General features: G+C 33.8%; 1 protein-coding gene across 1 annotated transcript; it reads right to left on the bottom strand.

The window, feature by feature from the left end:
* Positions 1 to 10,726: 10,726 nt before the first annotated feature.
* On the bottom strand, positions 10,727 to 11,795 carry LOC18598361 (transcription repressor OFP13). Its single transcript, XM_007027856.3, has one exon. The coding sequence runs from the start codon at positions 11,574 to 11,576 to the stop codon at positions 10,797 to 10,799; it is 780 nt and encodes a 259-aa protein (XP_007027918.3). The 5' UTR covers positions 11,577 to 11,795; the 3' UTR covers positions 10,727 to 10,796.
* Between the last annotated feature and the right edge of the window lie 3,104 nt (positions 11,796 to 14,899).

Genomic DNA, 14,899 nt, shown 5'->3' with positions numbered 1-14,899 from the left:
TATTAGTATATTACAAGGGAGAGCTTAATTATAAACACTTGTTAAGGTAGTATTTAAAGAAATATTTTCGTATTCAATGCTATAGTAAGTTGTGAATGTGAAGCTTTTTGATGCATTAAATGAAAATATTTCTTTAAATAAAAACCTTCAACATGTAGCCTTTGGCTTATGTTCAGTTAACTTCTAGTCATGTAAACAGTAGAAGTAGAATGTGTAAAAGACCCAGCAATATATACATATAATATGGGTCATGTGTAAGATTAAGAATGGTAGTGTACCAGTTAAAATGTTATGAGCTTTGCAAATGATTGTCGCAAATTTCAGAGAACTAAGCTGTATCTTCTCTTTTGTTTCTTTTTCTTTCCCCTTTGGGTACTTGGACCAGCTGCAGACAAGTTTACCCCACAAAAGGGTTTTGCTTTAACGGTAAACGTTGTACTAGTATACTAGAGCCATGAACAATATGATGATAATTAAAGGGTTAAAAACATAATGGATTGAATCTGGAATATCATTTGCCACAGGAAGCACAAAGCATTGCTCGTGGTGGCCTACCTAGTGGGTTCAGCGGGGAAGAGCTCACTCTGACCTTTTATCCTCTTTTGGGCAAAGCATGTGGCAAGTTTTTAGTGGTAAACTAAACTTATAGCAGAATAGGACAGTCACAGAGAGGGCAGCTTGTAGAAGAGCCAAAGCAAATGGGTTGGTGGTGGCCTGATATGTTGTCTGCTTGTGGGTTTGCGGGCAGGGGCTAGTCAACCTCAAAATCCTGGCCCGGTTTTGTATGTGGTCTTGGGTGGGAAAAGATAGGCATTGGGATTTGAAACAGTAATAATTAGACAAGGGTGTCATTTTGTAGTGGTGACACAGCTGCTGTCAATGCGGCTTTAATGTAGTAAGAAATGGAGTAATTTTTGTGACAGGCTTTCTGCATTTCCCAACACAGTAATCCTTAGCTATTATTATTATTATTTTCAGTATTAAAATTGCCCCTTGACTTCGATGCATATGGGTCTTTCTCACTCTCATTCACAACTTGCACCAACTTCAACTTGTAGAAGATATTATTTTAAGGTAAAATGCAAGATTTTGGCTGATGGGAAAATTGAATTGGAGAATCTTCAACCAGAAAACCATGATGCTTGTTTTTGCATACTATTTGATCAGGGAAACACATAATTCCCTGTTCAAATTCATCATACACTCTTCAAATCTTTCCCTAACATCTCCATTAATTACTAAGCACAATCCAAAATCTAACTCAGCGGCATAATATTGAATCATCCAATTAACAAAACTTTAAACCAATTCCCTTAATGGTCTAGCTAGTTATCTTGGATGACTTGAGCAACATCTGGGTTAAATGAAGAACTGACATGCATCCCAGTGGAACTGTGTAATGAAATGGACCACAGGAATATATTTACCAACCAAAAATTGAAAATTTTGTTGAACAAAAACTGTTTTAATTGGTGCTTGATATCAATTTAGTAGTTAACCTATTGAAACCATTTAAATAATATTTCCCATCTGATCACTCTGAAGCCTGACATTAATACATCGTATATCAATAATATCATATTAACCAACATCAGCCGATCTTAAGCAATCCTTCTACTCAAAAATGAAATCTTTAAAGCTTCAGCAGAAGCAGCAGATTATTTTATGAGAATTGGAGTGGGGAGTGCCATCTCTTATCTTTTTTCTGTGCCTTTCAATAACTATTTCGAAAATGTACTTGTCAGATGAATTAAAAGGACTTAATTGTAGTTCGATTTCAAGGGTTGGTCAAGTCCATGGATCAATCTGCCAATCTCCATGCTGGTGCAAAGTGGGAACACAAGGGACCTTGGTTGCAACCAAGCATCAGACCTGGAATCCCCTTTTATGATTGAACATTTGTGACAATTCCAAACCAATAAGGTAAGCTTGCCACCCTACTTTACTTCATCTTTATTTTCTTTATACATACCTTTGCTGAAAATGGGACAATAGTTCTGCCTGTTCCCACTTTAAAAAAAAAAAAAAATCACGCCTGTTACTGTACATTTTGTATCAATTTTTTTTTTAAATTACGTGAGAGGAGATACATACTGCTATGTCATAGATTTCACTTCTTTTTCTAACAGTTTGAACTTAAGATTTTCCTCCTATGGTTAATTTTTGATAGAGGTTTTCCCACTGCCAAAGTCTAACAATTCAGCCCTCAAGGTAGAAAACAAATAGCATATGATCAGAAGTTGGTTTTAGTAAGTAGACAAAATTACAGATCAATCTAATCTCTTGACACCTTTCTCTCATAGTGGGGGACATTTCTTAATTTGGTGGCCTGAGAAAAATGTAGCCTAACATGGTCACCCTACCTCAGCTGAAATCGAGAAGTAACATGCAAAACGTTTACAATTGAATGACAAACATGTAAAATGCCTTAAAAGAGTCTAACCAAATACAGTACTAGTTTGTAAGGTAATTTATCAGTAAATCAATAACTGTGATACATGTACCGCATTTAAAAGTATTCATGAGAAGAATCCCAATCCCAACTAGTGCATTATATTTTTGGGGAGAGGAATGAAATGAGAAACTTCACAAAGTTCAGTTAAAAATTGAGACATGTTTTATGGAAATCGTTGGGGTTTAAGCATAAATGGGAACCGAGTTCTCCAAACAGTTGACTTTGATAATGTGTAGGGAACTGTAGTTCAGATGGGGTGTGCAATTGACAATGATGGTTGCTTCTGTCCCTTTCTTTCTTTTCGCAGTATCTCATAACTATTCCATAAATGAGGTTGTCTGATCAATAAAAGGGCTTAAATGTGGTCTGCTTTCAAGTATTTGTCAAATCCAAATTATCATCAATCTCGGAATCTTGGGCCTACAAGTAGTGGAAACACAAAGGGACCTTCATCATGAGCCAGAGCCAGAGCCAGACCTGAGAACTGTCTCTCACTCTTTCTGATTCAGATTGTTGAGGATTGCAAGCAATCCAGCACTAGTCCGCAACTTTTAAAAGCCTTGGTTTTTTGCTAACAAAATAAAATTTCTACCCGCAAAAAGATATCCTCAACTGTACTTTCTCTCGTGTTCCAAGGGAAAAATTCCGTAGCACTTTCTTTCTCCCCACAGTAATTAAGCTACATATACACACATTTTATCCTTATAAACCTTTTTCATCCTCAGTGAAACAAGTAATACTATTGATTAGTCTTTAATGACATGAAAATAGTAATCAATTCGTTTGAGATTTGAGTGTTGGATACTTTTATCATTTATCTAATGGAAATTAAAATTGTAGTAAAAATCTGTTTTAACTGAAATGCTCTGAACAGAGGTTGAACTTAAGGCACTGGTTTGCTACTTTGAGATGTTCTTCACATTCATTTATTTCCCAAAAAAATTAATAAGTCAGCCTCAATGTTGAAAAATATCAAAGGAGTAGACATAATGGCCATCTCTATCTAGCTTAACTTTAACACCTTCCCTGATAGTGGGGAACAATCTCATTGCTTTTGAGGCTAGAAAAACGCACACTGCCTCAACTGAAACCAAAAAACTAACATGGGTCTCTAAAAGATAAGGAATGAAAAAAACAAACGAACAAAGCCCTCCAACATATTGTATAGTTTTGTACTCGGATTTGAACAAGGGCAATTGCTTGCAGTAAGTCACTTCCTGCATCTCCACTTTTTGAAGGAAAAAATCTCAGCAGCTGTAAACTCCTTTGTTAAGTGTGTTTTTCCTTCCACATCAATGAAGAGAGAGGCCATGGATTTCCATTATCCGTCTCATTTCAATGCCTTCACATATCCTTCTCCATTTGGTAAATTTGGCTTAGCTGATGCGCATCTCTGGATCCTTAATTGTGATTCCCTTTTCCTTTAATTAGGCTATGACTTATGACCCATTACTAGATTTTATGGTACGATTTTCTTTAAGCTCTGGTAGCCCTCTTACTCATCTATTCATAGAAAGGGGCAGGAAATTTGTGTGTTGGACCAGAAATGGATTATGGTGTGGTTCTCAATTGTCATGGCAATTTTGTCAATATTAGAATATGTATGGTTGTTGCGAAAAGAACAGACAATTTTAATGTTCGGAAAATGAAGTTAAAAGTACCTAAGGGCACTCCTTGCCCCAATGAATTGTTACATTTTGATTTGGAAGATCAAGATTTGAGACTTAAAGGTAAAGAGGTTTGTGACAATACAAAAGAAAAAGAGGCCACATTAGAGTCGAATCAAATGAATTACCCAGTCACAACAAGGACAGGGAACCCCATAGTTTCATTCCTTGTCCCTCAAAGAGGTGCCCTTAATTGCCATGTCTTAAAAGGTTTATATTCCTAATGTTTTCTCTCAAAGACATTTTTAGGGTGGTTCTAACTTTCACTTTATAGATTGCTATTCCATCTATCTAACAAGCGGTGCAGACTAAGGACCCTGCAAGGCTGTCAACTGACAACACTTGAGGGTTCCATGTGGCTCAATTAAACGGAGACAAGTCAACAATGCTATCAAAAATTGACATATTGTGTCCTCATCTCTTTCCCTTTAGCAGAATGCATTTAGAAGCACAACGACTGCTTATAACTTGTTGGTTTTTTTCTTTTTAAGGATTTTGATAAAAACTTCTAGATTCCAGTTGTGATATTTTCTTGTATATCCAATTTGGGTTATTGTATTATGGGATGGTTAATCAATTTGAATTTAGCGTGCGTTGGATACCTCAGAGATTTTCCAAATCATATCATGTATTCATTGATAACATGAGATTGAATAAGATAAAGTAACTGTTTGAGTAGAATCAAGAAACGTAGAAGCCCATTTGGAATTAATCTGAAACATAAGTATTGTTTAGTCGCGTTTACATGGTGTTTAGATGGCTTACAGGTAGAAGCAAATAAAAAACACTCACCCACAACATTTGCTACAATGGTTTCATGTCTTAAAGCCCAAGTAGTTTTGTTTGCGGTCCGCAATCCCGACTGGATAAGCTAACAATGGATGCAACAAAAGGAGCCCATGAACTGCCAAACCCCACACGCCCCCCCCCTCCCCCAAAAAAAAAAGACCAAATTTTCATGGGCTGGCGTCATCCCCAGAGAGACCCATGTATTAAATACGGTAGACAATCTGTAGAAACTCTGCAATTCAAGAATTGTTAAATAGTTAAAACCTTACTTGGGAGGTGCAGGTTGAAAGTTAAAATCTATAAAACAGTTGGCCATATTCTCTTTTTGAAAATATACAGCCTTTCCAAATTGAAAATATCAAGCAAATGTCAGGGATGGCATTCAAGCCAGTGGAAAGAAGAGGTGGCCAGTTAGTTAGGTGCAATCCGCAAAAAATGCATTCAATGGTAAGAACTAACTCTAGACTATGAGGAAAAAAAAAAAGGTGACAGAAACAAAGCATCAGCAAGATTCCAGCAGGGTTTGATTATTCACAAAACTCAAGCGCAAGGTTATTAATTTGGACAGCAAAGGACTCATTCACAAGTCACTATCTCTCTAATTCCAAAAACAAATTTATATTTGGATCGATTTTCTAAGAAGTAACGCTAGCCAGCAGTACTTTTTTCCTTTCCACTGATTCACTGTAGCTTTTATTTGCCATAAATTTTGGGTTTGTTTAGTCATTTACTTCATCTGCTATCTGCCAGACACTGCTGCTTTTGTTATGAATTATGATCCATTTTTGGGATAGCTAGGCATTTGCAAACCTTTGTAAGTTAAACTAGGGAGTAAAACATTGGTAGATTTGAAGTAAAAGCCTAAACTTGTGCAGCATGAAAATTTTCCGACTGATTTTTATACAGGTGGTTTTAAGTTAAATAATTAAGAACAACATTGTTGTGCGTATTGGGTTTTTGGAATTTTGACCCATTTAGCCTTTTCCCATTTCCATAAGGAGAAAAATTCCAGAACAAACACAAAATTAAGTTTGAGTCATCTAAATCTAATAAGCACTGTTGTTGAACGGTACAGAAGGCTCTGGTCCCAGGAGAGGAGAGGCCATTCATACACTTTGACATCAAAGAGCTTAACTGGAAGTTGGTGTTAAGTCGACTGTCACTGTGGGTATCAGAAAATATGATGATGGCCTGTGAAATATGACTTAAATAGCCTGTATCCTTACCATCTTAATTGAATAATTAATGATGGCAGCCTGATAGGTAATAAGAGTAAACACAGAAATACCGTAACTTCATGGTTGATTGTTTTAGATGTAATGTTTTGCAAAATATTACATTTTTCTTTTTATCTCTTGAATTGTTAATGATAGTAGAATATTAAAAAGTAATCAGTACTATACATGGTTTTTGTTCAATTATTATTATATAATAAAAAGAGATGTATCATTGTAAATATTGACTATTATTTTTTTTTTAAATTTGGAGAAAGAAGATTCGAACTCTATTCTTTAAGTAAAAAAATCATGTATCAATCAATAAATCAAATACTCGAATGCATTTTAACTTATCATTTCTTTTGATGATATTTGATTATAAGCATAATGATATATATAAAAAATAAAAACAACTAAAATAAATAAAATAATTATATCACGTGAATTACTGTAAAAGTAATATAACATAAGTCACAAAGTTCATATGTTAATTTCATTTATGAGATTTTTTGGAAAATTTGGTTTGATATCTCGAATATAGAGATAGTTAAAAAATCTTTCTTCTAACCTTTCGTTAAAGTATGAGTGATTTTTTTTTCGAAAATTTTCTTTTTCATAAAAAACAAGCGAGGGTGTCACGAAACCCACTACTACACTACATGTTGTGGGTAATGTGTTTCTCTTGTTATGCGCATATTACTCTTACTAACTGTTTTCAATATGCACGTGTTTTTGTAATATGCGCATGTTACGCCCAAATTACCATTCTTTTCTAGTATATAAAACGTTTTGACAAGTTTATCAGTGTGACACACTAGAATTTCAATATACTCCCCTCTAACATATCCTCTCTCTTTATTCTCTTTCCAAGTGCTCTCTTTTACTTATTCCTATCCAACGTGCTTGTTCTCCACTGCTATGTCAGTACACTTTCTCTAATTAATTTGTATCCCGCACCTTTTGTTATAAGTGCTCAACACTTCAAATGCATCGCACTTTATTTATTATAATATTATATTTTTTTATTGAAAAAACCCTTTACAATCGCCAATGTTCAAATTGCAATAATTTATATAATATATTTTTTTATTGAAAAAACCCTTTACAATCGCCAATGTTCAAATTGCAATAATTTATATAATATATTTTTTTCCAAATTAGATGAAAAAATTATGAAAAGAAAATGCAAGCACAACTTCATTAGTCCTTCAAATGTATATAAAGGAGCTCCCTTTGATTCTTAAAAGAAAAGAAAAAAAAAATGACAGCAAAAATGAGGCGTTTAATGAATGCATAAGTCCAAATCCAAGTCTCCAAAGCCTAGGATTAAATGCACAGACAGCAACTTCCAGACTGTTTTGGTCGTATTTTCCGTGAAAAACGATTTTCTTGGAAAATGGGGTTCCTCCATTAATGTGTCATTATCTCACTAATTACCATACAATGGACCATGATTTAATGGGTTTTTGAAATGCACGTTGTTTGGTTTCCTCCAAGCTTTGGACAAGTAAAAGCCTGCAGAGCAAATGGCTACGAGGATGAGTTTGTTTGTCCCAAGCACAAATGATCTGGTGCAGATGGATCCATTTTTGGCACAGACACCTTCATATTATTGAATAATACCACCACCATCCATTTATGAACTCCGAAATGATAGAAACACTAATTAAATCATTGGAGTGGATTATAAAATTTGATATATACATATTATCATAAATGTTTGCGATCCATCTCAAAATCAAACAAAATATTAAATTAAAAATATCTTGATATTAATAATATATAATTGAGCGTGACAAATTATTATCTTCAACATACTTAAATTAAGATATTTTCTTAATGAACAAGCTTGCTTAATTAATGTAATAGCCTAACAGGTGGATAATCAACATCTCTCTTGAGGTACGTGGATATATTGATTTTGCAACTCCAACAACTTTTGATTTTGAAAAATCGAGAGAGGAAAACATGGCAAGAAATTTTGGGCCCGTTGCATTAAATAACTACTTTTCTAGTGCTTTTCAACTCACTGTCTTCTAGGCCAAGTCAAATTCATAAATACATGAATGGAGAAAAGCAGCCCGCTGCCCTCAATATCCAAGCTAGGATCCTATTTTGTTCTAAATCTTACCCTAGCTTGTATTAATTACTTTTATTTTACTTTGCTAAGTGTGAGGATTTATTTGTTTTTTCAATTAAAAAACAGAGCAGGGCACACGGTTTAGAAGCTTCGGCGCTGAGAAGAATCTTAGGCTATCAGCCCTGAGATTGAAGCCGAAATTCTTAAACATTGAGCGTTGACGATTACGTTATTTTTATTTTATTCGGGATTAAAAAAAAATCATATTGAAGAGCAGATCTTTGGATTCTCACATGTCTTTAAAAAGTTGTCATTTAATATTGTTCCTAACTTTTTATTGCTTTTAAATTAAAAGGCTGGTGAAATTTATGAATGCCATTTAATTACCACTTGAATGATGGATACACCTAACAAGCTGCAATGGTACTGCTATGAAATTTGAATTGGCCGCTAAAACTAATTTTCTATCTTTATTTCTGCAAAGCTTAATAAATGACTTTGCAGAGTTGCAAGAGTTTTCCCTCTAAACGAAGCTCGGAGAACTTGGCCAATTACACCCTATCAAAGATTTTTCTTTTTTTTTTTTTTTAAATTCACCATATTCAATTACAAAGTCTAAGGGAGTTTGGATATCTATATATATATATATATATATATATATATATATATATATATATATGTATGTATTTAACATTCTGGATTACAATACTATGACAAATCTAAATTGTGATACTTAAGTAGATGATCAACGCGTGTTTTATTTTTGCTTTAAGTAAATTAATAATTAATAAATGCGGGAAATTAGAGCACCTAAAGTGTTGAATCCTTGTCTTTATTTTCATGTATGAAAAATTGATGATGTGCAATACATGAAAGGGCACGGCGATCCTTCTCTGTGTTAGTGTTGCTTAGCCTCAACGTACACTAGCTAGCAAGTACCAAAATCGAATATACTATCTAATTGAGGTACATGATAGATTGCATCTCAAAAATAGATTATAATTACGTAATCTAGTGGTTTATGTTTTTTGTTTAACAAATTTTAAAGGGAAAAAAAGGAATGTAGAAAAATCAATAACAAGTGTAAATCAGCAGACATGACATATGTAAATTTGATAAGAATCACAAATAGTACTATTTAAGGAAACACTGAATCATATATCACTTTCAACGATAAAATTAAAGGAATGACCAAATATCTGGTTTGATAATACCACGGCCCGCTCCTCCCCTTAGTCTTACCACCACTCCTTTTCCCTCATGGCAGCGACATTCCCCTTCCCTCACTAGAGAATATGTGCAAATCTTGTTTTTTCTCATAACATTTAGTTCACTCGAACGAGAAATTAAGCAAGAAAAACAAAGCAAGCAGGGCCTATTCCCATTAGGCAATTCCATGAGGAGCCCCACGCTTGCTTTGTTTCTTTCTTGCTTCTTCTTTTCTTTTTTAAGGAAAAGGATATTAACTTTTTAATTTGCTTTATCTGAAAATGTTTCTGGAAGCCATTAGAAAGCTGAGTGAGTTGCATGCAGGAGGGAGGCCTTTCTTTGTTTTCATTCAGAAATTTTGGAGCTGCTTTTTCGGTACATATGAGGAACGCAGGAAGATCCCACCTTTGGGATTTTTTTTTTTACTTTTTTTATAAAAGATAAATTCCTGCATGGTTGATTATTTTGATTCTCAAAAATTAGGAAAATATATATTCTCAAATTTGTAGGTTAGAAAGATAATATTGCTGCAGCTGCAAGGATACGAGTGTAGGACCATGCCGAAGTCCGGGCTGGAATTGTACCTATCAGATGATAATGACTATCCATTTTGAAATCAACGGCTGTGATCTCTCCATCGTATGTCAGGATTTTCCCAGCACACAGGGGTACTGCCAGGTGAAATGAATCGAATGGTGCATATTGCTCAATCGTAGACGCAACACGTGTGCTGATTTTGTTTGGCAGATACCTAGCTATCATCACCCTCTATCTTTTTCCCTACAAGATTTAGAAGGAATGCCTAAAACTTGAACGGAAAATTTAAAAATACAAATTAAGAGAAATGTTAATCTATATATAGCAATATTAAATAATAATTTAATTATCCCTATAAATATCCATTAACCAGACTCTTAATTCAGTTATTAGCTAAGATAAATGCATAAATTATCCCACATGGAAATCAGGAGCAGAATACCGTTGATGCAAAGCTCTGGTAAATTTTCTTTTAATTATTGTTATTTTTTTTAAAAAAATAAAGATTGATTACTTTTACCTTATGATATAAAAAGTTTGTCTCATGTTGATGACAGACAATGTTATGTTCTTTCATTAAACAAAAAGGTTTCCCAAAAGCAGAAAAAACAAGCTTGAAATTGCATGGAAATTTCCCTGTACTCTTAAAAGTTGTATTTCCATTAATTGCGGAATGCAACATGATGGCATGTGCATTGTCTAAACATTGGTCTGGACTAGTGTTTGGTGAGATAGAAACAAGGGGAAAGAAAATTTAAGAATGAGAAAAGAATCAAGAAAAGAAAAAGTTCACTATCATTTCTAAAATTTAGTGGGTATACACAATATTTTCCGATATTGAATCAAACATCTAAAGATGAAGAAGCATCATCTTTATCTTCAGTGATCTCCTTTTCTGCCTCTAATAATGAAGATAAACAATGACTGGTGTTATCAATCTCTTCCTCAGCTTCTAATGAAGATACACAAGGAGTTGTTGAAGAATCCTCAGAGGAAGAAGAAGTGTAAAAAGATAAAGGAGAAGAAGGAGAATGAGAACAATTGGAACAACAAGGAATTGCCGTAGACGAGAGAGCAAGACCTACAAGCAAATCAACGAAGGCACCAACGATGTAGCCATGATTGCTTTTACCATTTACTCTCAAATACCAACACAAAAGCTCTTCAAGACCTCCCCAATCTTTTAACCCGTGAGCTTCCACCATTTCTTCCATGGACTTCCTGAAATCCGCGAATGGATCTTGAGACTCCATTGACAAGACTACACTCTCTTTAAATGGTAACCCGCTTGGCTTAGCCTCTTCCAGGATTGAACTAGTCTCTCCTGGCTCGAAAAACAGCCTCTCTGACCTTAAACCACGAATGACAGTCTCAACAGGATCACCCCCAGACTCGTCAGATGCTGTTGAAAAGCTTGCTGATTCAGAGGAGTTGGAGAACCATGACTCGGGCGTTTCAGCCTCAATGATGGCGTCCAAGTAAGCTGAGTTGATGGTCTTGAAGAGGCTGTCATCTGTTCTGAAAGAGAGAGTTCTGGGCTGGTGACAGGAAGGCCATGGCCAGGAGGATTTTGCTTGTATGGTGTTCTTGGAGAGGAAAGGGAGCTTCATCTTCTTCCCCATGTGCACTTTGTTTTTGATATTGGTTTTGTATGGGAAGGACGTTATGATAAATACAAAAGGAGGGGGCCGGTGTTCATATTGGGTTTTGGAGTGTGAAATATGTGAATTCTTTTATGTGGCATTAATGGGTCAGTCAGAGAGCTGCGGGCTGTGGGGAGGGAAGATTTAAAAGGGCTTGATGAAACAAGTGGGAGGAGAGAGACAGAGAGGAGATTGGTGGGGTACTCTCTCTCTCTCTCTATATCTTATACGTCTATTAAACTCAATATCATCTTTCAAATTTATTGTTTTTCAGTTGAACTCATTCAATACATTATCGTACTTCTTCCACTCTGTATATTTGATTCCGATTGCTTCAAACTCACGAATCCAAAATTTATCGTCTATGCAGCCAATTTAATTTTATATTAGACTATATTATATTCTATTATTCTTATTTCAAGTGCAACAAAAATCACTTTGTTTTCAATTTTTTATTTTATGATAACATATTATTATAATTATCTTTTTATAATTTGGAAGTGTTATAATTTTTTTTAATTATCAATACTGCAAAACTTTTTTTTCTTATACCTACATAACCAAATAATCATTCCTTCATGAATTCTCCTTCAAAATAAATATATTTTTTCAGAGTATTATTTGGTATTTCTCTACATAGACCAAATTAATTTATCCGTAGAAAAAAAATACTTTACCATAATGACAAACTATAAAAGATATAAAGAAACCAATTAGTCACTTGAATATTTTAAAGTTTTGAAAGAAGACGGTGGTATCATCCCTTTGTTTCTTCAGTTTGTCTACGTTCTTCTTTTACTTTTATTATATTTTATAATTTTTATTAGATGCTCAAAACATCTGATGGAGAAGAAGACAACTTTTTGGTTTATAAATATTGATTTTTCCGTTGTTTTTCAAAATTTTAGTGGAACTTATATCAATAAATTAATTAATTATAAAATCCAATATTTATATAGTATACTTTATTATTTTGCAAAACAAATCACTTTTTTTTGTTGTAATCATACCTTTCCCCTTTTCAATATTTATATAGATGCTACACACATTTTATTTTATTTTTCAATTTCAAGTGGGGACAAAATATAAAAAAAATAATACTAGAATTTTAACTAGTTTTTATAAGATAAGAAAAGGGACGTTAGGATTAGGAGCAACTGCCCACACCCTGTGGGGCTAACCTAGCTAGCTAATTAGCATGTTGTCCTTTCGCACGAGTGCTGTACTCTCACAAGTCTTTAATTAAAGGGGTGCTTAATTTGGGATAATGAGCCATTAAATTAAACCACAACACTAGTTATTATAGCCATTGGCCTATACATGTCTTTATTCTCTTTTCTTAACCTATAGTGACAAGTTGTAAATCAAACCCCTTGCAACTATATGGATGATAAATCCCAACTAAACCTTCATCATTTAGCAAATAAGCATGAGGAAAATTAGCTGTCTTTCTCAGACAGCTAAATTATAATTAGTCATAAATGCTCAATATCATAGGGAAGAAGATAAGGATGGGGTAGCTAATAGGGAGGCTTTGTTGTAACGTCCGGCAAATGTTTTGTTTGTTGGTTCGAAAGGGAACAAAAGGGATATACCCCCACCTAGGAAAAGTCTTAATGAGAAAGAAGGAGGTGTGCATCTTTACATGTCCTAAGAGCAGAAAAATAATTACCCGCCCCCAAATATCATATAGCATGCCATACACATATTTATTACATCAACATTTAAATGTTGGACATTTAATTTATAACTCATAGTAACATAGCTAATGGTCATTTCAGTATTTGAGCTTGTTACAGAATTAATATATATATATACACATATATTTATGCGAGGTGTCTACATATATAGAATGTCAAATATCTAATTTGGTATAAATTTATAAAATTAATGTCTCTTATTTTTGAGATTCATATAGTCGTTGTAGTAAACATCAAATTAAGCTACATATGTAGACTGCTTTAGGCCAAAGCTAGACAGACATCAATATTTGTTGTTGCAAGCGTATTTAATTAATGCAGGGTTATTTTAATTAATTTATATATGTTAACATTATGTTGCTTTTACCCAAAATAATTATGTAAGCTTTTCTCTAGACGTCGTAGGCTAATATTTGTCATGTCCCTAGGCATATCGACAGTGTGCAAGATGATCAGAGGCCATAAATTTTGTCTGCAGTTTTGGACTGCTGTTTTATTGCTCTTAAAGTCCTTGAAGCAAGGCATTTTGAGAAATTAAGTTACATGGAGTGTATTTGGAGGGAAAGAAAGCAAAAGTTCAAACCAACTTAAACAATAAGAAACAAAAATAATAAAGATATATGCTGGCAGGTATGGGGATGAGAATCATGTGTATGTGTAACTCTCTGTCACGTGCTTCCTTCTGCTTTCCAGTGAAGAGATTGGGACCTGAGAGAGACTTTTCTTTGTTTCTTCGCCATTTTATGGATTGCTCCATTATATCTTCTTTACGGTGAAAAACAGCCAAGAAAAATTAGACTTATAATATTCCAGCTTCAAACTTTCAACTCTAAACTTCGTATAAATGTACGCCCGAAGAGAAGTAAACAGATCCATTAAGAATTCATTCCATGTGTGATTTGCCCTCCTCCATCTCATCTTTCTAGCCCACAATTATTATTATTATTATTATTATTTTTGCAATTAATCTTCTAAATAATTGTAGGTGAGATGTTCAATATATATATATATATGTTATAAATGCTTAAGTTGTATTCTTAATTGCTATTAAATTATATGGCCTTGTATATATCCCAAAAATGGCACTTTAAATGTTAAAACTTTATCTCGAGTTGGAATTTTGAGATAAATAATATGAGATTTATATATGAGAGGAGAAAGAGTCATCTCTTATTGTGTAGTTCAAAAACCTTTACTTATTAAAAAATTTGACTTCACACATATTTATGTTTTGGTTTTTATAAATCGACTCAAAGTTATCTTTTATTTTTTAAATTATTCACCATTTTAATTATTTGTTTTAAAAATACTTAATAATTCTTTCTTGTTTAATTCTACGTATATGTACAATCCAGCTCAGTTACAGAAATAAAATTTTCAAATATACCCCTGTCATCTTCATCTATAACCTGAGAATTTTAATAAGACACCTAAACACCTCAACTTGGACAATAATAAAGACCTAATCATGAAGACCATGATTGGGTGGATGACATGATATTATATTATGTACAATATTGTTGCATAAATATGCATATCTATATAATCAAAGGGGACCATATGCATGTTCTATTTAATCTTATTACTGGTGGTCCATTCCCA

This window comes from Theobroma cacao, chromosome 5, assembly GCF_053813885.1.
Source record: "Theobroma cacao isolate CCN51 chromosome 5, ASM5381388v1, whole genome shotgun sequence".
In the NCBI taxonomy this organism is placed as follows: domain Eukaryota; kingdom Viridiplantae; phylum Streptophyta; class Magnoliopsida; order Malvales; family Malvaceae; genus Theobroma; species Theobroma cacao.
This window is presented reverse-complemented; position numbering and strand designations above follow the sequence as displayed.

Excerpts from the sequence above, each read along its gene's own strand:
- LOC18598361 (XM_007027856.3), bottom strand. The coding sequence starts at position 11,576 with ATGGGGAAGAAGATGAAGCTCCCTTTCCTCTCCAAGAACACCATACAA.